The 26,207-nt window shown below is 40.2% G+C and overlaps 1 protein-coding gene across 19 annotated transcripts in view; it reads left to right on the forward strand.

The window, feature by feature from the left end:
- Positions 1 to 26,207, forward strand: part of ZNF385B (zinc finger protein 385B) — a 485,063-nt gene that overhangs the window by 358,684 nt on the left and 100,172 nt on the right. For 17 of the 19 annotated variants that reach the window (XR_016230734.1, XR_016230735.1, XM_089328032.1 and 14 more), the window contains one exon: positions 15,143 to 15,285. The exons of 1 other annotated variant lie outside the window; for it this stretch is intronic. Coding sequence is in view for 16 of the 18 variants with exons in the window: in XM_089328032.1 (XP_089184158.1) it covers positions 15,143 to 15,285 (143 nt within the window). In the remaining 2 variants the exon portion in view is untranslated. Of the gene's footprint in view, positions 1 to 14,260; positions 15,048 to 15,142; positions 15,286 to 26,207 lie in introns of those variants that run through there. One more of the 19 variants, XM_008258798.5, reaches the window with a different exon arrangement.

Consider the following 26,207-nt stretch of genomic DNA (forward strand, 5'->3'; position numbering starts at 1 on the left):
CGTAGGATGAAGAAATCTAGAGATCTGCAATACAACATGAGAATACATAGTTAATAATACTGTATTGCATTCTAGAAATTTGCTGAAGAGTAAATTTTAGACACCCTTACCACAAACACACACATACACACACACACACACACGCCTGTGCACGAACTATGCGAATGATGGATATGCTAAATTGATTATAGAAATTGATTCACTATGTATATCGAAGTATCATCTTGCACACCATAAATACTGTGCTAAAAATAAACACTTCAGTGTACAAGAGAAACAGAGACAGAGAGAGACAGACAGAGAGAGAGGGAGAGAGGAAGGGAAAGAGAGAGAGAGAATGAATCTGAACCTGACAGTCAAATTGAAGAAATTCCATAGAAGAGCTGTACAAAGACAGAATAATAGTACACCAGCAAACACGCTACATGGGAACGGGGGCAGTCATTTATGATGAATCACTTCCAATGCAGAAAGTCCTTGAGTATTCACTGGAGAGCCTTGTCTGATGCTGTTTGCATATCACTAGTGCCCCAGAAGCTGCCTGTATTACTGAAGCAGGTAGCATCAATTTCTGGGATGTCAGAACAGTGGCAGAGTTCCAGGAAGCCAGGCCAGTCACTGGCCCAACCCACTAAAGACCCACAAGCATCTCCCGAGTCGCAGGACATTCCACATTGGTCAGGAGAAAGGAAGGCGATACTGTGTTGTCTCCCCGTTGCCTAGTGCCCGTGTTTGAAGGAGTTGGATGCTCTGCCTAACTCGGCTGTTCCTACTCGTGCAGAGTTTTCTCTGCTCCATTTTGGTCAGTACAGATTTCTGCCATCCGGCAAAAAGACCAGAGGGAAGAAATCATTTTACAAATGGGATGTTGGGAAATTCCAAAGAAGAAATAGTGTAAATTTTAGTCCTCTCCGCAAAACGAAGGCAGAATCGACACTCCTCCCTCCCTCTCCAGGTTCTCCCTCACCCTTTTCGCCATCTTAGCCCTGGTGTCACCCCATTGTTCACGATGCCTGCACACTCCATCCCTGACGGGTTTCCCCAGGGGTCGGATGGTGACCCTCATGCAGCTGAAACAGCAGTCTTAGCTGTCAGGTGCAAGCCGTCTCTCCTGCTCCTGGGGAAAAGGCTTCCTTGCTGATGGAGGGCCAGGAGTGACCTACGGTAGTCACTGTGATTATAATGCTGCATTAGAATTGTTCCTTAATGCTCTAGTGTGCCTTATAATTATGGTGGCCATGAAAGGTGTACAAAAAGTGCTACAACAGTTTTTACTGTTTCTGTTTATTCCCAAATTGTGCTTTTAGGGAGCCTATTAAAAAAACAGGTAACTGCTTTTGAATAGCTTTGGAGTGTTCAGTTAATGTTTAAGCTAAGGAAACCTTTTTTCTGTGCCAAGGTAGGAGTATAGAACACTAGTAGAGCAAATATTAACTGTTTCTTTAAGTTGAACGCATTTGTGGGGTGGGGGGTGGGGAATAACTTTTTGCAGGATAATTCACAGAAGCCACTATTATTTTTTTTCTCTCTCTCTCTCTGGCTTCTCAAGGAAGATAGCCGAGACACTGAATGCAGGAACCGAAATTCTCTTATGCAGAGACAAAACATTTTGTGTCCTGGAGCTAGCATGTAGGGCAGCGGCTGGGTGCACTGATCTGCGAGTTGCTGCTTCCAGTGTCCTTCAGCCTGGCCCTTTGGGTGAGGTGGAGAAGACCAGCCGAGAGCCGGAACCAGAGGCCTGAAGGGCCCTGTTGTTTGTTTCTAGAGGAAGGTCAGTTGCCATGGCTTGGGAAAATGTGTCTTTGCAGATAGCATTTGTGTTGCAATTCTGATAGTACTTTTGTGGAAAAACCTCCAGCACCAAGTGAGTGTGCCTCCCACCATGAGGCTGTGTTTTGTTGTGTTTTGTTTTGTTTTGTTTTGTTTTGTTTTGTTTTGTTTTTTGGACAGGCAGAGTTAGACAGTGAGAGAGAGAGACGAGAGAAAGGTCTTCCTTTTCCATTGGTTCACCCTGCAATGGCTGGCGCACTGTGGCCGGCGCACCATGCTGATCCAAAGCCAGGAGCCAGGTGCTTCTCCTGGTCTCCCATGCGGGTGCAGGGCTCAAGCACTTGGGCCATCCTCCACTGCACTCCTGGGCCACAGCAGAGAGCTGGACTGGAAGAGCAGCAACCAGGACAGAATCCGGCATCCCAACCAGTTCTAGAACCCGGTGCGCTGGCGCCGCAGGCGGGGGATTAGCCTATTGAGCCGCAGTGCTGGCTGAGACTGTGTTTTATATAGATCCAAACAGTATGGTTAAAAGCACAGGTTTTTACTTTTTTTCTTTTTTTTTTTTAAGATCTATCTATGTATTTGAAAAGCAACGTGCCAGGTTCACTCTCCTGATGCCCACAATAGCCAGGGCTAGACCAGGCCAAAGCCAGGAGCTTAGAACTCATCTGGGTGTCCCATATGGGTGGCAGGAGCACTTGCACTTGGGCTATCATCTGCTGCCTTCGCAGGTGCATTACCTGGAAGCTGAATCAGAAGCTGAGAAGCTGAGGCTCCCACCAGGCATTCCAATAGGGGATGCAGGGCCCTAAGTGGTAGCTTAACCCGCTGCCCCATAGTACCCATCCCCAAAGCATAGTTTTAATGCTCTTTGTTGTTCTCTTTTTTTCCCCATTTGGAATATTAAAATAATTATTTAAAATGAAGTGTTAGAATCAGTCTCCTGCTATTCTTTAAACTGGAAAGAAATACTGACTTTTGACCACACGAGCTTTTCTTTCACTGAATGTCTTTCTCCCATTACTCGTGTTGACAAAAACATTAAGATTAAAATCTCATTAAATAAATAAATACTTCATTTTACATTTTACATTTTACATTTACACCAGCATTGTGGTGTAGCAGGTAAACCTGACTGTGACGCCAACATGCCCTATGGGCACTGGTTCGTGTCCTGGCTGTTCTACTTCTGATCCACCTTCCTGCCAATGGCCTTGGAAAAGCAGTGAAAGGTGGCCCACATGTTTGGGTCCCTAACACCCACATGGCAAACCAAAAGAACCTCCTGGTTCCTGGTTTCTGGTTTTAGCCTGGCCTAGCCCTGGCCGTTGTAGTCATTTGGGGAGTGAACTGGCAGATGGAAGATCTCTCCTTTTGTCTGTCTCTCTCTTTCTCTCTCTAACTTTGATTTTCAAAATGAATAAAGAGAACAGATCAGATATTAATCTACTTAAATTTTTCAAGAAAGAAAGAAGTACAACTCATAGTTGTTGTATATCTGACTGCCCAGACCTACTTATTTGAAGCAGTGTCCCTGTCTTAGACGTTTGGCTAGGCACGATGACGATTTAGCTGTTCTCATCTCATTTCTCATGTAAAATGAAGGGTAGATTCATAAGTCACATTCATCTCTACAGGTTTAAGAAGTATGGTCCCTCTAGAAATAGTCAGTGACTTAAGAAGCAGCTGTCTTCTGAGGGAAGTCTGCGTTCTTAGGAAGTTCGCTGAAACAAGTCACAGATCTGTGCTGCTCCTAGGTCCCTAGCAGGCTGGAAAGGGACCGCAGATTGTTCTCGGTTTGTCAGAGAAAGCAACTTCAGCCCTTGTGGAAGGGTCTCGATGCCATGGATGAGGATGGCTGAGCAGATGTAGCCCAGGACCATCTCCGGGTCTTTTTGCCAAAAAATTTCGTCAGCCATCTTATGACCTCCCAATCCATTCTTGACCTGAGACAATTTTAGTAAAGCTCTGCTGGAGATAATTTTGGTTTCTCTAAAGACTTTGTAATTTGGGAACTAAGCACATGACATTCCCTTTTGATAAGTCAGGTGTATTAAAAACGATTTTGAAAAGCTTGAGAAAGCATGTGTTAGAATCCTGGTTTCCATTCTCTGAGGCTTCTTTCTCGCATGACTATGCTTGATGCTGTTGGGTTATGAGCTGCGAATCTACAACAAAATTAATATTTGGCTAGGCACGATGACGATTTAGCTATTCTCATCTCACAGTTTTAAGTTTTAAGCTTCTAAAATCTGAAATTCTCGGATTTTTTGATGGTGCCTTTTAAAAAAGATTGCAGCTGGTAAAAATGTCACGTTTAACCAAACTGCTGTTTGTGTATAGTAAGTAAATCTTACCCATTTTGTTCAATGCTTAAATATGAAAAACTCAGTACATTGGCAAGATATTCAGGTACAGATTGATCACCCTTGGCTGTGTGTTTTCTATTGCTGCAGCATCTGAAAAACTATCTCAGTGAAAGATTCATTATTTTGTGTAGAAGCTGGTGTGTGACTACTACTAAACCCAAAGGACACTGTGGCTTAAAAATCTATCATGATGTGGCTTCATTGCCGTCTTCTGATACAGCGCTTCATTATTGCTTATAAACTTCAGTGTGGTGCTCAGAAGGATTTATTTTCGAATGCAACACGCTGGCAGGTTGCTGTAGAGGCGGCTTCTGTTGCAGCTGTTGGGAGGGGACCCCAAACTGCCCCAAGGGAGATGCAGGCACAGAATTGCCAATTGAGGCACTTTTAGGAACTCAGAATTCTAGATAAACGTTTTTCTCTTTGGCATCACTGCATTTTGTGTCAGTCTTCTCTAGCCAGTTCCTAAATTCAGCGAGGAAGCAGCAGCATCTAGGGAACTTTTATTTGTTCACAAACAGTCCTAAGAATAATGAAGCTGGTAGTGGGAAAAGGAGCCCCAAAGACATAATCATGGAACTATTCTAACTTCAAAGTATTCAAGATATTATTATTGGGGAGTTTTGCCTCTATTTGTCAAAGCATTTTATCCAAATTAATAGGACTGCTCAATTTTGAAAACTTTCTGTTACTGTATAGCATAATGAAAGTGTACAGTTGAGTGAATGTACACTGACCCCTAGATCAAGATAAGAGCATCCCCAGTACCCATTCCTACAAGGACAGCTACTATCCTAACTAATACCATAGATTAGTTTGCCTGGTCTTGTACCTTATATGAGTTATACAAGGCAGCATGTATTCCTTTATTTAAATTCTTTTCCTCAACATCATATCCGCAAGGTCTATTGGTTTTATGTGGCTTATCACTTGTTCTTATTACTAAATTCTATGTGTAAACATTTTGTCATGTGAAGCTGACAAAATTACTTATTCTTTCTACTGCTGATGGCTTACTTTGCCAATGTCCACTTTGTGGCAACTGTAAACATTATTGCTATGGGCATTCTAGTCCGTATCTTTTTTTTTTTTTTTTTTGACAGAGTGGACAGTGAGAGAGAGAGAGAGAGAGAAAAAGGTCTTCCTTTGCCGTTGGTTCACCCTCCAATGGCCGCCGCAGCCGGCACACCGCGCTGATCCGATGGCAGGAGCCAGGTACTTCTCCTGGACTCCCATGGGGTGCAGGGCCCAAGGACTTGGGCCATCCTCCACTGCACTCCCTGGCCACAGGAGAGAGCTGGCCTAGAAGAGGGGCAACCGGGACAGAATCCGGCGCCCTGACTGGGACTAGAACCCGGTGTGCCGGCGCCGCAAGGCGGATGATTAACCTAGTGAGCTGCGGCGCCAGCTTCCGTATCATTTCTGTTAGGCATATTCCTAGCACATTGCTGGTTCATAAGAATCATATGAGGGGACATCCAAAAGTTCATGGGAAAAGGAAAATAAGAGAAGTTTTTGTATAAAAAGTTTTGAAATCCATGCATTGTTTTATCATGATACTCATTTTCCACAAACTTTTTAAAGACTACCTCCTATGTATAAGTAGATATTATAGAGTAGATATTGTAGATATTGCCAAGTAGCTTTTCAAGGTAACTGTAACAATTTATACTTCCTTATGGAACTCTAGTTGCTTCTTATCCCTGTCAATACTTAATAATCTCTGTTTTTCTTCATTGTAGCCATTCTTGTGGGTATAGAGTGATATCTCGTTCTGATTCACATATCTCTAATTACCAATGAAGTTAAGTAATATTTTTAATGTTTATTGAACATTTTAATATACACTTTTGTGAAGTATCCATTCAAGTCTTTGGCCCATTTTTCTAGTTTTTTTTTTGACTGTTCTGTGGAAGTTTTTTATTCTAGATCCAAGTCCTTTTTCAAAATCAGTATAAGGTGAATATCATCTCCCACTCTGTGGATTACCTATTCATTCTTCTGATAGTATCTTACTCCTATATTCTCAAATTTTGAAAGATTTTCTTATTGATTTGAAAGGCAGAGTTAGAGAAGGAGAAATGGAGAGAAGCAGAGAGAGCGAGCGAGCAAGTGAGAACTAGAGAGATCCATCTCTGGAAATAATATCCATTCCCCCAAAGTTCATCTTAAGAGATATCTCATCTATGTCAACATTTATAATCTCAAATTTACCCCAGATACGATTGCTTTCACTGTTGAACCTCATTCACATTTTATCAATAATACATGACCCCTGCCGTATTGTTAGGGAACAAATTAGTTCATTGACTGATGCAGACGACAACCAGTCAGATTGTGACACTTTTGAGAAAAGAAAGCATCCAAGTGGCTGCCCACCATGGATGCAGGGATGAAACCTAACCTGTCCCCCTGACTGGGGAGTCTCGGGAAAGCTGTATAGCATCAGAAAAGAGAACTCGGGTCGTGTAGTTGCTGACGGGGTGATTTGTAATTGCTAGGGCCTCTGACAAGACCATGTGTGGACTGATATGAGAATGAGTCCAACTTGTGGATGTTGTAACCTGCTGGACCCCTTCCTTCCTAAAGCTCTCTGACTGCTCTTTCCACTCATGCTCCAATCTTTCGTTCTATAGGGAGTGACTAAACTTTGGTTCCAGGTGACATATACAGTCCTCCTTTTTACACATGTGAGGCTCAGCTAGTCAGCCTTCATCCAGTTGAGACTGATTCAGACCATCATCGGGGCAAAGCCTATGAAAACAATATAGGAGATGGTGCTTTAGTAACCTGGCTTTTAGGACTGGAACCCTATTGTTAAGGAGTAGGAAGCAGGGGTGGGGGATTGGCTGCCCTGTGGCACAGCTGGTTAAACCACTGTCTGCAGTGCTGGCATCCCATATGTGTGCTGGTCCTATTCCTGGCTGCCCCACTTCTGATCCAGCTCCCTGCTAATGTGTCTGGGAAAGCAGTAGAAGATGGCCCAATTCCTTGGGCCCCTGCACCCACGTTGGAGACCTATAAGAAGCCCCTGGCTCCTGGCTTCAGATCAGCCCAGCTCTGGCCATTCCGGCCATTTGGCCAAATTTCCCTATTTGGGATGCCGGCACTGCAAGTAGAAGATTAACCTAAGCCATGGCACTGGACCCTCTTGTTTGTTTGTTTGTTTGTTTGTTTAAGATTTATTTATTTATTTGAAAGGCAGAGTTAGGCAGAGACAGAGAGAAGAGATCTTCCATCCACTGATTCACTCCGCAGTTGGCCGCAAGCCTGGAGCTAGGCTGATGCAAAGCCTAGGAGCCAGGAGCTTCTTCCAGGTCTCCTATGTGGGTGAAAAGGGCCCAAAGACTTGGGCCATCTTCTGCTGCTTTCCTAGGCCAAAGCAGAGAGCTGGATTGGGAGCAGCCAGGACTAGAACCAGTGCTCATATGGATGCCAGCACTGCGGACGGCAGCTTTACCTGCTACTGCACAGCGCTGGCCCCCATCTTCATCTTTCTAAACCTCACCTTTTCCACTTGTAAAATGTTAGTAGCAGTACAAACTTCATAGAATTGTATTATAATTGAGATAAAACGAGACAAATCAGCATAGAACCTGGCATACAGAATACCATGAAATGGTCACCGTTGTTACTGTTTCCTCGAAAAGTAAAACAAGTTCTGACTCAGTTTGTAACCCCGGTAGCTGTCAGCAGTGGACCTTATTGGCCCCTCACAAGTCTGTGTTGAAGTAAATAATACTGAGGAAGATCACTTTTAGATCAATGTATTCTGGAAGCAGGTCTCATACAGCATTACAAAGCTTATCATAACATTTTAGCTATTTCAGTATCAGATGCTACATTAAAGCCAAATAAAAGTCTCAACTAATTCCCGGCAGTAAATCATTCCTGTTAGGAAGTTCAACATCTTGAATCTCTTCATGTGATGGTGAAATGTTCCTGTTTATAGTGTGGAAATACATCTGTATAACTGGATATTATTCAAGCTGTCAAATTTGGTGACCATGGTATAGGAGTAAAAAGCAGAATGCAGGAGTCAAACTGCCTAAGTTCAAATCCAGGCTCTTTCATAAACAAACTGTATGAAGTTCGGCTTAATCTCTATGCCTACTTTCTCATTTACAAAATGGGACTAATATTAGAACCTTTGTTGTGAAGAGTAAATGAGTATTTTTGCAAGTATGTACACGTAAGTATAAATATACATGTAAATGAATATGAGGGGTTTCCAAGAAGTGTATGAAAAATGCATATTATGAAAAAAACTGCATGCATTTCCAAAATATTTGCACAAAAGTAATCTTACCTTTTAAATTCCATTTCCCACTAACATTTTGAGGTAGCTTTATGTATATATGGAGATTATATGTGTAGCTTCAAAAAGTTCATGGTTATGGGGCGGGCATCGTGGAGTAGCAAGTTAAGTAGCTGCTGCAGCACAGGTGTCCCATGTGAGTGCCACTTGGAGTCCTGGCCGTTCCACTTCTGATCCAGATCCCTGCTAATGTGCCTAGAGAAGCATCAGAAGATGGCCCAAGTACTTGGCCCCAGACCCAAAAGAAGGTCTGGCTTTAACCTGGCCTAACCCTAGCCTTTGAGGCCATTTGGGCGAGTGAACCAACAGATGGAAGATCCCTGTCTCTGCCCACCTCTAACCTCTGCCTTTCAGATGGAAACATAAATCTTTAAAAAAAAAAAAGTTCATGGGTGATTTGTATTATCTTTTAATCTCATTTACCTGTGAACTTTAGGACACCTCCTAGTATATACTTACATGCATGTACCATCCCTAAGATAGTGCCTGATACAGAATGTGTGCTATAAAAATGCTGTATTTGTTGTGACTGTTACTATTTGACCCTGTGTCAGTCATATCTCTTAGTCACATGTGGTGTAGTGGTGTCTTGGTAAATTATTTTCTTCACCTAGAAGATTGGTAGAAGAGTTAGAAAGCTAAGGGGACAAGTGGGAGAGATGCTGGGTTGGTCACTCTTCCTGATAAGAGGGAAAATGCACAGTATCAGGGGCATCAAAGTTGGGAAAACAAAAGGGAAAACTGTGTTTGGTAGAGAATCTGATATGCCACTCATTTTAATTTTTTATAAAGAAATCTAAAGAGTTCTATAATTGATGCTATCTCATGCTAACACTTCTTTATATAACTATGTTAAGCTTTTTGCTTTGGTACTCACTGAAGGGAACATACATAATAATACCATAAGAAGCTACTCTTTTTGCAGGATATAAAATAAATTTTATTTTTTCCATATTTCCTGTGATTCTGATGTACTCTTCTTCTTTCTAAGAAAGATGTTATAGTCCATAAGGAAGAACCACTGGGAAGCCTCAAAGCTATAACCTGAAAGAGCCTTCAAGATCATATTTCTAAAGGTCAAAGACTCAGGCAATAATTTCAAGTGTCACCTGGCCCTCAAATGAGGTTTTATTGTGATGGATTATGACATAATCCATTGACAGAGTAAGGCACCTGTTGGTTGAAATAATAGTTTTCTTTATGGTTGTAACGGTGAATTGTCATTCACCTAGTATTGATTTCATAGTATGGATGAATACATCTCCTATTTCCTGGGGCTCAGAAAACTATACCCCCAAGTATGATGCTTTGAAATGGTGAGCGCTTTGAATTCCAGGGAATTGGAAAGCCTTCCCAGCTGCCTTCGCTTGTCCTGCTGGAGTGCAGGGAAGGCCTTATCTGACCTAGGAAACTTCTCTGTAAAACAAGGCAATGCTCTTAAGACTCCTCCCTCGGAAGCCCATCAAATAATGAGGAAAGTGCAGACAGGAGTCTCAGAGTCCTCAGGCAGGGTAGACAGACTTTCCATAGATTGTTCTGAGGTCAGCCCTAGAGGGTTCCTTGGAAGACTTCATTTACACAGGAGGACAGCCTCCCCGCGGTGAAGGTCTGGCCCTCTCCTTCCCTGAACTTGCGCTGCTGCCAACCCCAGTGCTGCCAGGAGCTTGATCCAAGCCACTGTCTGTTATAGTCCATAAGGAAGACCCACTCATAAATTTCTCCTAAAAAATCATTTTCTACACCTCTAAAATTGCCTACACCCTCCCCCTTTCATTGAGTTTCATATTTTGTGTGGTTCCTGTTAGGCATGTGAGAAAATTGGCATACTTTTTCTCCTGTCCATTCTCTGTTCATTTCAGTGGACCTCCAGAGAGTGGAGGGGAAATTTCCTGTCACCCTTACTTATTTTACTATCTAAATGCAACTTACGGGGAGCATTAATTACACTCCTTGGGGAAAGGATATGGACAGGTGGAGTTTCCATAGTGAGAGCGGGTACTGTTAGGTCTTTGGGATATGCATGTTGTGTATATATACACTTAATTTCAATACACAGAGTTTGATAAATATATATATATATATTGAGTGCTATAAATGAAATTGTACCGTCTGGGTGAGTGTTTGGTCAAGTGCTCAAGACACTAGTTAAGATACCCACATTTGAAGTTCCTGTGTTAGATATCCAGCTCTGGCTCCTGACTCTAGCTTCCTGCTAATGCAAACCCTGGGAGGCAGCAGGTGATAGTTCAGGTAGTCTTCTACCAACATGGGAGTTCCCAGTGGGACATTTTGAGAGTGAAGCAGAGGATAGGAGCATGTTTCTCTCTCTCTCTCTCTCTCTTTCTCTAATAAAAGTCATTATCAGATAAGGTGGAGCCGTGTTATTATGTCACATTATGATTTATACCAGGTTATATCCTATGCTTTGAAACAGAGCTACATATTGCCAAATAGTTCATAAAAATACAAATGTTGGTTCTGTCCCATGAAAACAGCAATGTAAAAGGTATATTATACCATCCTTTGTATTGAAATGCCAGCTTATTATATTTTCAGCCTTTTTTCCCCTCTGAAAGTCCTAGGCTTTTAGAGAAATCAAGCATTTTTTTGGTATGGTACAATGCATTTGGGTCAAATTTCTGCTTGTAACCCCCTCTCACTTTTGGGCACCCAGAGATAAGGAGAGGCTTTTGTACAGCAGCAGCAACAGCAAAAATCTGGAATAGAGCGACTGAGGTATCAAAGCATGAAATAACCTGTGCAAGAAAAATGTACTTTATTCCTATTCACTTTCCATGTGCAAAAACTTCCTTTGAAGCAATCAGTCTTGGTGAAGTTGTATTAAATAGTAGGTTTTAAAAGTGAAAACAGCAAGGTTCTGGTGAAATTGATGAAAGTAGAGTTTATATTTATTCAGAAGATCTACCAGTACTTTAAAACAATCTGTGTTTAACATGGCAAATTGTCTGTCATTAAAATGCTAATGAAATGGTAAACAGCTGCGAAGTTTTTATGCTAATGAATGGTGGCAGCTAAGTAGTTCTCTAGCCTTGTTTTTATTAGCATAGAGATTTGATTGGGTAAGGGGGATCCTTATGCATTCTGACCTTTGTTGATGGAGCAATCTGCTTGTCAAGTTCCCTGTTGCATTCTGTTTGATTGGAGTTTGTTAGTACAAAGTGGCTCTCGCCTGGCCCTTAGAGGCCTTGTATTACCCATTGTTATCAGAGCCACCATTGTGGGATGAAAGAAAGAACTTTGCTTCCCTCTGAAAGACCCACAAATGACAAAATAATTACAAATTTGCTCATCAGCAGCTTTAAGTAGAATGGTTGCGTTTACCTACTCTTTGTACTTTCAATAATCATAGTAGTAATGCATTATAAAAGGCCAATGATCTAATATAAGAAACATCCCTTTTTCAATTTAGCTAAGATTTTAATGCAAAGCTTTTAAAGCAAGTATCTTAATGAACGTATCAGCAATATTTGACATACTGATCTCTATAAACATCAAACTTAGCAATGGATAGAACGTTACTAATTAGAAGAATAATGTGTAATTAAATATGGGAGTAGTTATGTGAATGCCAGGCAGAGATCAGAGAATTTACTTGAGCATCAGAAAAAAAAAAAAAATCACTGTTCAAGCTACATTTCTAGCTGATTCCCTGTTTACTGAATCCTACTCTATATTCTGTAATGGGTAGCAATGTCCTAAAGACTTGCTATTGCAGATCAATGCAGGAGCCCTTCTCCTTTTTTTTTTTTTTTTAATGTTTTTAGGATCAATACAAATGCTTCCTGACTGTTGAACACCACTACCAATAATGTTCTGGAATGAGTTAAAAAATGATGTAGGGTTTATTATGGAAATTCATTACCAAAATATATCACTTAAATAGAGGGGACTTTTAATGATTCTGTGACACCAGTGAAATTGGGGACGTTTACTCAAAAAATTTCGAAAGTTCTTGCCATATATTTAAATAAGAATTCTAAATATTGGCTGCTTATAAATGAAACAGGCAACATGGTACAGCATTTATTCAGCATTTATTCTAGCATTTATTCAGTTAGAAAACCACCAAGGAAAGTGAGGGTTTTTATTTAGGGGAGAAAGAAGTCTAGGAACATAAGTTGGGTCCATACCAGGCAGAGAGCAGGCTGGGAGCCGCGAGGAGCAAGCCTGCAGTTAGGAGCAGCCACAGATAGCATAGTGCAGGCAGGAAAGCAGAGAGCCCGCCCAGAGGCATGGACAACCAGGGAAGGGCACACAGTGTTACAGGCCTTTTATTCACTTCAAAGGGGAGTGGCTACATAGTTTGATTGGCAGGTGAGCATACTGGTGAGATCAGGTAGGGGTGTGAGATAACGAAAGGGGGCAGGGCAAAGGCACAAAGGCATGGTCTCCAACTCACAAATCTAATTGATTTAATCCTGTCTGCCTGCCTATATCACCAAGAAAGAGATGGGTAAAAATTTTGATAGTTGGTGCACTTTCTCATATTGTTCATTTCTTTTGAACTTAGTAGGGGATTTTAAGCATGTAATTGTTATGTGATCCTTATGCAGACAGACCTGAAGAAATTGGAACCCTGATACACTGATAGTGATAATTTAAAATAGTTCAACTATTTGGAAAACAGTCTGGCAGTTCTTCAAAAGGTCAAATACATTTACCATATGACTCAGCAATTTCCAAAATTCCACCCCTCGGTAAATACCTGAGAGAAAAAAAAACATGTGTCCCACACACTGTATTAAACAGTTTCTCATAGAAGTAGTATTCATAATAACCAAAAAAAAGGAATAAAATTCTGATAACTACCTCAGCATGGGTAAGCTTTAAAATCACTGTCAAAAGAAGCCAATCATGGGCCGGCGCCATGGCTCACTTAGCTAATCCTCCACCTGTGGTGCCAGCATACCTGGTTCTATTCCTGGTCAGAGCGCCAGATTCTGTCCCGGTTGCCCCTCTTCCAGGCCAGCTCTCTGCTGTGGCCCGGGAGTGCAGTGGAGGATGGCCCAAGTGCTTGGGCCCTGCACCCGCATGGGAATGGGAGACCAGGAGAAGCACCTGGCTCCTGGCTTCGGATCAGCGCGCTGGCCACGGCGGCGACTGAAGGGTGAACCAATGGCAAAGGAAGACCTTTCTCTCTGTCTCTCTCTCTTACTGTCCACTCTGCCTGTCCAAAAAAAAAAAAAAAAAAAGCCAATCATGAAAACCTTATACTACATTATTTCATTTAAATGAAATATCTAGGATAGATAAATCTATAGAATGATTGCCCAGAGGCTAGGGATGTTGGGAGGACATGGGAAGTGACTGCTAATGGGTACAGGGTTTCTTTTTAGACGTCATGAAAATGTTCTAAAATTTGTAATGGTTGTACAAGCCTGTGAATGTGCTAAAAACTAAGGTACTTCAAGTGGGTGAATTGAGTATATGAGTTATATCTCAATAAAGCTGTTAAAAAAAAAAAAAAGGCATGCCAGAGCCTACCTATCTCTCAGTCAGCCACCTGTACCTATGTGTGTACTATAGGAAGCTACAGGCCAAAGGAAAATACTGATTATTGGAGAAGAGCATTTAAAATCTGCTATGCATGCGTTAAACCAGTAAGCTAAAGAGTGATAGCTAAGACAATTGTTAAAAGGCGGTAGTTGCTCAAATAACACAAACTCATTAGAAATAAAAGTTGAAGACAAAAAATTTGAGTCCCCAAAACACTATCTATGTCAACATCAAGACTACTTTATTTCCCTAAATTAAGGACAAGTTTCAGGTTTTGTTTTTTAATTTTTTTTTTTTATATTTGAAAGGGAGAGAGGGAGGACGTTCATATCCACTGATTCACTCTCCAAATGCCTGCAAGGGCCAAGGCTGAAGCAGGGAGCCAGGAACTCAATCCAGGTCTCCCACATGGGTGGCGAGAACGCAGTCACTTAAGTTATCACCTGTTGCCTCCCAGAGTCTAAATTGGCAGGAAGTTGAATCAAGAGCCAGAGTCAGGATTCGAACCCAGGCTCTCCAATGTGGGACAGGCATATTAACTGGCATCTTACCTGCTAGTCCAAAAGTCTGCCCCTGTTGTTTCTTTGTTCTTTTTTCTCTCTCTTCTTCCTCTTGCTCTTTTCTTCCCGGTCCTCCTTCTCCTTTTTTTTTTTTTTTTAATTGAGTCATAACTTTGCTGAGAGCAGACAGTAAGTGTAAGAGTTCAAGTTTTTTTCCTCTTGTGAAAACCCTGCAATTATCTCTTATTTGCATAAAACATGCCTACTGGCCATTCAGGAACTCTGAATAGTAAAGAGCATCTGGCTTCAAGAGGCTCCTCCCCTCTTCTCTCTGGCATTTTTGGCTAGTGGGAGGCAACCTATGGACAACAGAGCCTTTTACGGTCCCACCTGCCAGTAGGATCTGTGCACTGCGAGTCTTGGCAGAATCTGCAGGAGCAGCACATGACTCTTGCCATGAAGAAGCGTTCTGCATCACTGTCTTTGACAATGAAGAAGAAGATCCTTTTATGCTGTGTTTACTATTCCTGTGCCGTTTGCTTACCTCCGGTGTAACGCTCTTGCTTGCAGGTTGCAGCTCAGTCGTCTTGTTTCTGCACTGTAGGTTGGGGAGGATGATGCATGTGAGTGACAGATTGAAATCATTTTTGTTTTGTTCTTGGCAGGCAGTACATGCCACACTACTACCCTTCCTGCTCTTGTGCGCACACCTACCCTGATGATGCAGCCTTCACTGGATATCAAACCGTTTATGTCTTTTCCAGTGGACAGTAGTTCTGCTGTTGGGCTCTTTCCAAATTTTAACACAGTGAGTAAATGCATTTTGATTTTATTTGTGCCCTGCTCAGTCTCTCTCGTTACATTTTGAAATAAACAATAGATATAGTCTGTTTCCAAAGTGTGTAATTTTAGACCATATATTGGTTATGCTGCTCAGCTGTGCTGTGGAATATGATGCTTCACCTGTGGGAGTTGGTACAGACAATAGCCGGCATGTGTGTTTCACAAATGACTTTTCACCTGTTGCATTGTGCAGTTTTGGTAGACTTTTCAGTGGCCTGAGAACCTGTATAGTTTCTGGGATGCCGTTCACATGTTCAGGAACACAGTGTGGAGATACCAAGTCACACTGATTTTTTTTCCTGTAACTAGAAAGAAAAAACAGTGACTATAGGCCTTCTCTCCCTGAGTGCATTTTTATTTAGGAGGTATTTTATTTATTAAATTGTGACTTTAATACAAGTAGAATTTTATTTGGAGGCTCTTGTGGATTATGTGACTCTGACTCTATTAGCAAAAAGGAAAAAACTTACTGAAATTACCTGTTCATAATCTGCATGAAATTTGACTTTCCCTTTAAAACATAACATTAACATTGTGAATCACGTGGAATATCAGCATTCTTCATGCAGGTCAGGTGACTTTCTTTTATTTGGATAAAAGGCATTTTATAGGTATGCCCAGTAGAGCATGACATCTTTCAACAATAGGATTCAGCATAAAGGCAGTCTGTAGCCAGATTCTAAACTTTTAGCGAGAGAAGTGGCTAAAAACAACTCAGATGGTTGCAGGAATTATGTCACTCTGTTGGGTCACGATGGTCTATATGAATGATACAGCCTTCTAAATGCTGCAGCAATAATAATAATAATAATAATAATAAAAAGAATTGCATTATCAACACCACCAGACAGCGAGCATCTGAAGTACTGCCAAGTGCTTCCTTTTGCAAACTTATCTTCTGTATGAAGTGAAAATAGCAAGAGGATTTTTCCTCAAGGGTTGTAAATAAAATCTGCTGACAAGCCTGGTGTCAGGGCTTAGTGTTGTAAGGTAATTAGGGAGTAGCAGATCAGCCAGCTCTTTAAAGAGCCTTGCCCTTGACTTCCTGAGTAAACAGTTGAATGTTTTTGTCTTCTTTGGGTTTTTCAGAGGCAGATCAGAGTTGTTGTTGTTGTTGTTTTTTAAAGCATGAATAGGTGAGCATTGTTTCTAGCCCAGTAGAGCAGCACAGTAAGATAAATCATGCCTGCCATGGTCACATAAATCCATGGGGAGTGACACTCCCAAGGCACCACTTCATGCCATTTCAGAGAGCGTGGATCAAGCATTCCTGTCATATCCTCTACTGAGACATGTGTGATAAATTCCAAGCATAATTCAATTATGCTGTACTTCTTAGAATATGCACTTGGTATTTATTTTTTAAACAATGTACACGTGGAAAACAGCTTCTGTGCTCACTGCAAAAATCTGTTGCCATTAGGAAGCAGCACAGATGATGTGGGTAGGCATCAGTGGCTCCTTCTGTGGTTTACCTCTCTGTTGGTCTTTTGTCTTGTTTTGTTTTTGGTGAAATTCCTTACTTCAAGGACTGAAAAAGAACCTTATCATCCAAGGTAAAAGAGAAAAAGCACTGTCCCCTGTCCTTGTGCGTGCTTGGCTTCTCTTTGCCAGAGAAAACTGCTGGCAGCAGCTGCTGTCCGTCCTTGCTGCCTCTGCAAAGTATTTATGTGCAGTCTGATAGGTTCCCAGTGCCATATTCTTTACACAAATGCTTTGATATGAGTATTACTGTTCTGTAAATTACCTTTTATCTATTATCAAAATATATTACATATTCTTCTGTTTTTAAGAGCTAAAAACAAGAAATTGAGAGGTTAAACTTTTTTTTTAATATAAAAATACACTTTCATAATGGCCCATTAATGTTGCTTAGAGGTTCAGGTGCACCACCATGCTGTTTTGTTTGTTGATTGTACATAGCAATTAATCTTCTGATATACTGCATTTGAGAAAACCCGAAGAATAATCCCATTAATGGAAGCTCATTTTCTTTCTTCTTAGAAGAAAATCAACTTTTATTATTCACGTAAAAATTTTGCAAAGAACCTAAAGTGGGAATACTACAAAGAACTACATGAAGTAATCATTTTATTCTTTTTATATTATACCCAGGGCTTTTATTAGACAGAAAGCCCTACTGGTAATGTATTAAAATTAAGTCATTCCAAGTGGGACCCTCTATAGTCTTGTAAAGAAATTATTTATTGTTTTTTTATGATTTTTATATTTGAGTTGCAATTTATTTATTTATTTGAAAGGCAGTGTTACAGAGAGGGAGAGGCAGAGGCAGAGAGAGTGAGAGAGAACTCTTCCGTCTGCTAGTTCACCCCCCAAATGGCTGCAACAATCAGAGCTGGGCCAATCCGAAACCAGGATTCAGGAGCTTCTTCCAGGTCTCCCACATGGGTGCAGGGGTTCAAGGACTTGGACTATTTTCTGTTTTCTCAGGCCGTAGCAGAGAGCTGGATCGGAAGTGGAGCAGCTGAGACTCGAATCAGCGCCCATTTGGGATGCTGGCACTGCAGGTGGCAACTTTACCTGCTATGCCACAGCACCAGCCCCTGAGTTGCAATTTAAATTTATCCTTTTCCCATAGGATTTTCCATTTCAATATATAACTCACTCTATAGATGTCCTGGGATAATTTCATGAAAGCCACTGTCTACAAATTCCTAGGAAGACATTATTTTACCACTACTAGTAATTACACTGGATTATTGTGTATTTGTGGTGGTTTACATCCTTTAGAGAACTCAGATCTCAGAACATTTTAGTAGGCCATGGTTATCACTCCTATTGTCTAGAAGAAAGAGTTAGTAAAAGAAGAACCTAGATTTGAATTAGACTCATCTAACTTCAAAACTCATGTTCTGGCTCTTCACACCCTTGGCTATTTTGACCTGTATCACCTCCCACCTCATTCATTGTGAACAAAGCTCAATCAGAAATCTTTTGTGCTCTTTTTCTGGAAACATGACAGACAATTTTCGGCATAAATCATTAAGTAGAAAAGGGAGGTTTTTTAAAATGTGCACAATAGATCTCTACAAACAGTATTTTTTGAAGCAGAATATATGTGAGAAACAGCTATAAATTCTTGTCGGCAAAATTTAAAAGAATATTATAGTCAGTAGTCCATTTGTTCTTTGAAAGTCATGTTAAATTCTATCACTTTATTTCTAGCCAAGGATAGTATGAGCAAATAATTAACCATATTTTAATCTTCTGATTATTCACAAAAGAATGAAAACACTGTACTCTGAGACACTACCTGAAGGTTTTGAATGTTTGACATTTTCTATTTTAAAGATATATGAAGTAATAGTTTCCTCCTTTTTAAAATAGTGGCATCTGATAGTGTTACATGAGAAACATAGCAAGAATGAAATGAGATTCTGTCATATTCCAAAATAGCATCGGTGCTGCTCTATGCTAAGGTATACACGATGAAGAAAGACGTTTCACAGCATGACTGTAGTGCTCCACAATCAACAGAATCCCTCTCAGTGCTTTTGTATGAGAAATAAGCAAAGAGTGCCGGGGACTGTCCACGAAGAATTACAGACATGATAAGGACTGTGGAGTGTGGACCTCTGATAATTGATTATGGGTTATGTGTCGAAGATGCATGACTGGAGAACAATGGCGTTGACTGCGCTCAGCAGTCACTTTACAGAGGAACAGTTTTGAATATTTTGTAGGAAAAAGACTGGTGTGAACACAAGTAAGATTTTTTTAAAGCATTTCAACTTTTATCTCCAGAACCTAATAGGCTTCTCTGCCTGCGTACCTACGAACGCTCACTTCCACCACTGCCACCCACTTTCAAGCCTTTGTCATTCAGGGTCCACGTCAGGTGTCATCTCTTTCTCAGGGAGTCTTCTGAGAGTCGTTAGTTAAGGCCCACGCTCTGTGTTCCCAGAGTTCCACCAGACTACCTCAATGCTAGCAGCTTCACGCCGCAGTCCGGCTGATTACTTACCTTCTTCAATAGAACGTCAGGTTTTTGAGATGAGGGGCTCTCTTACTCATCTTAGTATGCCTGGTGTCTGGCATAGGTGCTTAATAACAGTTTTCTTTTTCTGAAGGAAGGAAGGAAGGGAAGAAGAGAGAAACAGGACAAAAAGCCCTAGTTCCTTGGTTTTCATTGTTTACCCTCCCTGTTCAGCAAAGGGAATACCTGTATTTCTGAGTCCCTTCAACATTCCAAATGATCAGTTCAGGTGTTTTCCTGGTAACTATCATCCTTTTTAAAATCTTAGGGCTAATAGTTAGCTATAAATCTTTTTGAGCTATAAGCCCTGAAATTCTCTATGTGGCTACATTTTGGCAAGTGTTCTTATCTAGGCCTTAGTCTAAAGAATATTCAGATTAAAAAAAAAACAAGTTATTGATTACTGGGTTTTTATTGAAAATGTAATATATGCATGAAAGAATAATGGTTTGGTGGAAGAGGATAAAATAAAATACTCTGTGTCCAAGAATCTTAAGAAAAATAGAATAAATATACTTAGGAAAAATAATGAAAAGCAAAAAATATTGGCAAAGTGAAAATAGTTATGGAGCAGAAAGAATAAATTTTTTTGTATTATAGTAGAGCTGTTTTCATTATTTTATCATTTTACTTAAAAAATGCCTAATGCTTCATAGTCATACTTCATTTGTTATTTGTAATATTTAGGAACCTGCCAAAATGTAAGGAATTGTTTCTGCCTTTCAAATTAGAGTCCCCACTCTCCTTTGCAATGGATCCGATTTTCATCTTCTCTCACAACCAACCCAGATAATATTGGTGTTTAGTTTAAAGGAGAGTGGATAATATTATCATAGTATAATAAAATAAGTCCATTTAGAAGACATTTGTACACATATGAGGATACTTCATAAAGTTTTTGGGAAATGCAGAGTTAAAAGATAAGTTCATTTTCATGAAAATTATTTTTTAAATCCATGCATAGTTTTTTTTCATAATAAACATTTTCTGTAAATGTTTTTAAGATCTCTCAGATGCATGGATTTTTAAAAAATTGTACCTGAGTAAATGTATCTCTTAATTCCATATCTGTGAACTTTCTGGTACTTCCTTTGTATAGTTATGCTGCCTGCCCCTACATATCATATGTTGAAGCTCTAACCCCTGATGATACAGTAGCTCCGGCTATGGCCTTTGGCAGAAAATTTTGGCGATATGTGGTCGTGAGGGTCCACATTCCCTAATGATGGGATAGGTGCCCTTTTAAGAAGAGACACTAGAGAGCTCCCCCTCTGTTTCTGCCAGTGAGGTCTCAGTCAGAAGGTGGCCTTCCACAAGCCAGGACAAGAACCCTCACAAGAACCCAACCATGCTGGCACCTTACCGGACTTACAGCCTCCCAGATTTCACAAAAATCAGTTTCTGTTGTGGGAGCCAGCTAGTCTGCCATTTTGTTGTGACAGCCAAGCAGACTGAGACAGACACCCAACCTGTATGATGTCTGAGCTGATAAGTAGGGAAAGTTTCTTTTTAACACCCACATGTTGTGTACTTGCACAGACGTGTCTGTGTAACTCTCCAGAGCCATCGCTATATTCAAGAGCCACCTGGGGACCACAGTCACCGGTCCGCTTCTCTGGCGATTGGCAGGTGTTTTATGTGCCTGTTTATTTGAAATGTCTTTACGAGTCCTGCAGTGTTTCTGCAACAGCTCTAGGAAAGCACAGGCACAAGGGAGGTTATGGATATTTTATTGCAAGAAGTTCAACAATCTTATTTTTGTGAAAAATAATATGAGTTTTATCACCTACCTTGATATAATTGTTTTCCTGACACGTAAACAAATATGTGGGACAGAGCAAAGATTATTTCTAAATATAAAGTCCCAAACCACTGTGTGATTCTTTGAAGTATCTATGGTAAGCTTTAACAAAAATTTATATGATTACCATTTATTTTTTCATTCTAGATCCTTTGAGATTCTCAGTTGTTCCTAGTTTGGCAATATCAAAGAACATACTTGAATAGTTTCTGTCTTATAGTGAAAGTAATTATTTATCAAGGAGGCCTGAAAGAAATTGAGAATCAAAATCACATTTACTTTGCTGTTAATTCATGCCATGTTTCTCATGAGGTATTACTATAAGGAGACCTGGAGTAAGCCAGGACTTTTAACTTTTTTTTTTTAACCTGTCTTTCGTATTTTACCTATTGAATAAAGTCCTTATTTAAATCTGAATACATACTTGCCTTTTACTTGAATATTTTTTCTTTAAGTAGAACACTTTACCCCGCTAATGCTATCAAATGTGTATTTTTGCTGTCTTCTTTTTCACTCTAATAGTGCTTGCTGTCATTAAAAAGTTAGGTATTCCATATTTCCTAGAAAACTACTATGTTCAGCTGACTCTACTTGAACTGTCACATTTATTCCACTCAAATAAAAAAGAAAATATGGTTGAATTTCTATTTTTCATGTTATGCTTTAAAATATATTGAAGGTCACCTTCTTTTATAGGTCCTAAGAAAGTGTCTAGTGTTAAAATATGCTGAGGTGAAATTTTCCATGGTTACTCAAAATCAGTTGAAGAGAGGAGAGGTTGATGGCACACAGCTGAATTTGGATAAGTCAACAGCAGCACTCCCCAGATAATTAGAAAAAAAGGTTAATAGAAGAAATATTTAAATATGATACAAAACAAATGAAAATTTTGTACAAATATTTAAGGATGAATTTCTCTGCATAAAAATGTTTACAACCCTATTAAATTTTACAGAGGAAAAAAAAGTATGTAAATGTGATCTTGGGAACGAAACAACCCAATGTAATGACTGCTAGCACTGTTGTGTTCTCCCTTTCAGACCACAGACGTGTCCGTTGTAAATTTAACTCACGTCTGTTACTTTACTCAAAAGCCTCAAGATTCTTCTTACCAAAGACTTTGTCTTCAAGCCTCCCTAGTCTCTACCACTCTTGAACCCCCACAGAATATGTAGGTTTTTCTTTACATAGTACTTATAGATCAGCGTATAGCTCTTTGTATAATGTATAGTTCCATTTGTTCTCCCTCCATAATAAATTATTTGTTTAGGGTATCTGGGAAAGCTCATTCGTTCACTGCTATTTACTATATGGCTACAAGTTCCAGTCATTGAGCTAAGGAGGGGGTTACAATGACAAATGAGACACAAGTTGCTCATTGTCTGATAGAAATTATTTTTTCACCTTGTGTAATTCGTCAATTCAGCTGATAAAGGCCACCAAGGAACATCAGGTCAAGGCTCGAGAGATGAGGAAACATAAGGTTTCAGGAAGCTCTACAAAGAGACATCTATTGTCCAGCCTTGCTGTGTCCTCTTGCATGTCCCTTTCATTATCCTAGTCTCAACCTCACATGGCTCTGAAGGCTTCATCTTCAGTGCTAGAGTTTCAAGGATTATGTGTACTTGGAGGGTACATCAGATTTGCTGGCGAGACAGGTCTTTGGTCTTGGCGCCACCCCAGGTCAGCATTTTTCAAGAGTAGAGTCAACTTGGAAAAAGTGTCCATGTCAGGCCCTATTCTTAAAAATTTTTATATTAGCCTTAACTAATATTCTTAACTTGCCTCCAGTCGACTAAAAAGAAGAAGAAATCAACAACTTTATTCTTAGCTTTCTCAGTAATTGTGCCTTTGTGGGCCTGGGGGAAGGTGGGAGAACTCAATAAATACAAGAAAGTGTACAAATACAAAAAAAATATTGTGCAAGCATATCCCCCCGCCCCAGTCCAGAAAAGGAATTCTAAATTGGTTGCTCTCTAACCATTGGTTGATAGTGGTGGCCTCTGAAAAGCTTCTATAGAAAGCTGATACACAGATCTTTTTTCCCCTCAGTCTAGATTCTTCTGTTCAACTTTGTGTAAAACCTCTTGGGCGAGGAGAGGACATGCTTTGGAATATTCCAGTCCTTTTACTTTTATAGTTATCATTGAGGATGCCAAAGAAGAATCCGAGTGCTACGTAGCAATCTGTGAAGCTTCCACATCTCGGCAGTGCTCAGTAGGAATCTGGAAAAATACTGCCCCCACTCCACAGATTGAGCTTTCAATTTAGATTTTCTTAACTTTTCAATGTTTTGATGCTTTAAATAAAATGAGAAAAATCCAAACTTTACATTAATGATAGTTTACTTTCATGACATTGTAGTGCTAGAAGACTTTAGCATATTTTAGACATTCTACAAGTAATTCTTTTACAGTAGCCACATGTGAAATAGGCTACATATATCTATGTTGTACCCACCTTTCTTTTTTTTTTTTTTTTTTTTTAAAAGACATTTTAAAGAGTTACAGAGAGAGAGAGAGAGAGATCACTCCGCAGATGGCTGCAATAGCCAGCACTAGTCTGGGCTAGGTGCAAGTCAGGAGCCAGGAGCTTCTTCCAGGTCTCCCACTTGGGAGCAGGGGCCCAAGTTCTTGGGCTATACTATGCTGCTATTCCAGACCATTATTAGAGCTGGGTCAGGAGTGGAGCAGCCAAAACTCAAATTGGTAACCATATGGGATGCTGGCATTGCACGCAGTGACTTAACCTGGTATCCCACGACACCGGTCCCTGTTGTACACTTTTTGCAGATCATAAGATTGAAGAATAAAAATTTGTCTTCTCATTTCTTGTAATAGAGAGCTGTATGCTGCAAAGGAAAAACAAAGCAATCTAAATATCAAATAAGCAAGAGCTGATCTCTGTCACACTACATCGTGAATTTAAACATATGTACTTCTAACAAATTACTCATGTGGAACACATTTTTTTCAAGTGTCCAATAAATCCTTGTGAGTTCCAAAGTCAATTTGAGAATACTCTTTTGCAGTACATACTATTTAGGGAATAGATTTGTCTTGTCAGTCTCATGCAGCTTTCTCTTACTGTGAACATGTTTGCTAGAGCCAGGTAAAGATCCAAGTGGTGTAGAAAATATATCTGATTTCTTTCACAGGCTTGTGGTTTTTAAACAATTAGAGGCACATAGAAATTCTCCAACAAGTAAAAACACATGTCTGGGTCTAATTTCTTTGTTTTTCCTACTCAGACACCAAACTTCCATGATAGGTAAGGTGATTCATCTTCATAACCATATATTTAAACCCACACAATCTCCACTTCCCAAAATGAGCTGAAGCTATTACATGTTGAAATTATTACTAATAATTGCTGCTGTGTGGTACACTTTTGAAGTATTCACCTTCTAAATAAATTGGTGGTGTTAGTGGGCCACTCACTCATTGATCAGTCACATCCCACCTCTTCCTAAAAGCCATTGAGAAAGGTCTTGCTGATCAGGGAAGCGTCACTCCCCTTGACTTGCTCCAGAGTAAGCCTCTAAAAGCCCCACCTGGCCTTGACTCTTTTTCAAGCTGCTCAGGGGCACAGGAGCCACATGGAGGGGAGAAGGGAGTGTGTTCCCCATCATTTCCCTCATAAAGGGCAGCAAGGCACTGGGCCAGGAGTCAGAAGACGCATGTCTGGAATCACTTCTTTTGATCTTGAGAAAGTCATTTAGCACCACTTCTCATTATAAAACTGGGGATGATAACAACTTGCTAGTCTATATCACGAAATGTGCGAGTTTATTGTATTTATGGGGAATTGAGAGTGTGAACATTTAGAAAATTTCTGGAATTTACATATTTAGTAAAAGTCTGCAAAAAAAGAATACAAATCCAAAGTGGATAACATATCCCCATATTATTTTTTTAATTATTTTCCCATATTATTTTAATAATTTAAAGTAGACATGGAGGGGGGCCAGTGTGGTGGCATAGCAGATTAAGTCATTGCAAACCTGCATCCCAAATTGGAGTGCCAGTTGGAGTCTCCACTGCTCTGCTTCCAGTCCAGCTCCTAGCTAATGTGCTGGGAAGCAGCAGATGATGACTTGAGTGTTTGAGTCACTGTCACTCACATAGAACACCTGGCTCCTGGCTTGAACTATTTGGACAGAGAATCATCAGATGGAAGATTCTCTCTCTCTCTCTCTCTCTGCCTTTCAAATCAATAAATAAAAATAAATAATTTTTCAATGGCTACATGAATGGTATTTCTATGACACATTGTCTTTGAATCCTAAGACATAATGGTGTTTGCTGTTCTATTTTTAAATGCTGTTGACTCCCAAACCTAGAACCTTTACTCCCACATGATTCATTAATCAAGCTGTGACTAAGTTAAAAAGGCCTCAGTCCTAATAGTCAACATATCAAAGTGTCCTTCATGTATTAGTAGTGGGAATTTATTCCAAAAATTTGTTGGACTTTTGACTATAACATAACTCATTCTACCCTCCCCCCCCCCATTTTATCCTGAATCTAAATTACCAATTGTGTGAGAAGGATCCACTGAATAATAACATCTAACTGTAAGTTTGCTACTTACTGAAGAAAGATAAATAGTTATTCTATACCTCAATATTTCACAGACCTTATGTCTGAAAACTATTTTTTCTCAGAATACAAATATCAGTCTAAATAAAAATGTTAAAGTTATACAGCTGAGATATTCATAGCTCCTTAGCTATTAGGAACAGCAGAGAAATGTATCCATCTTTAGACTTCAGAGCTGGGGGAGGGGGGAGGCTTTAAACTGTTACATTTTAAATCAGTTTCTTCAGCAAAGAGCTTTCTGGAAAGACAGGCAGTAGCACGCAGTTCACCACTTCTGGTACCTTCAGAGCCTCGGTTGTCTTCAGGGAGAGAGCTGCCTCCTCCCGGGCCTGGCCCCTTTGCCGGGTGAGTAACTTCTGAAGCAGTACTGTGTGACACCCACGCGCGGAGCTCTTTGAAGCTACCTGTCTGGGGAACGGTCCTTTTGTTACAGTGCAAGGGTAATATTAGAATTTCCTGGGAGTCGGTCATCACAGGCAATGATCAGC

This window comes from Oryctolagus cuniculus, chromosome 3 (genome assembly GCF_051225735.1).
Source record: "Oryctolagus cuniculus isolate XC-2025 breed Fujian yellow rabbit chromosome 3, ASM5122573v1, whole genome shotgun sequence".
Taxonomy (NCBI): domain Eukaryota; kingdom Metazoa; phylum Chordata; class Mammalia; order Lagomorpha; family Leporidae; genus Oryctolagus; species Oryctolagus cuniculus.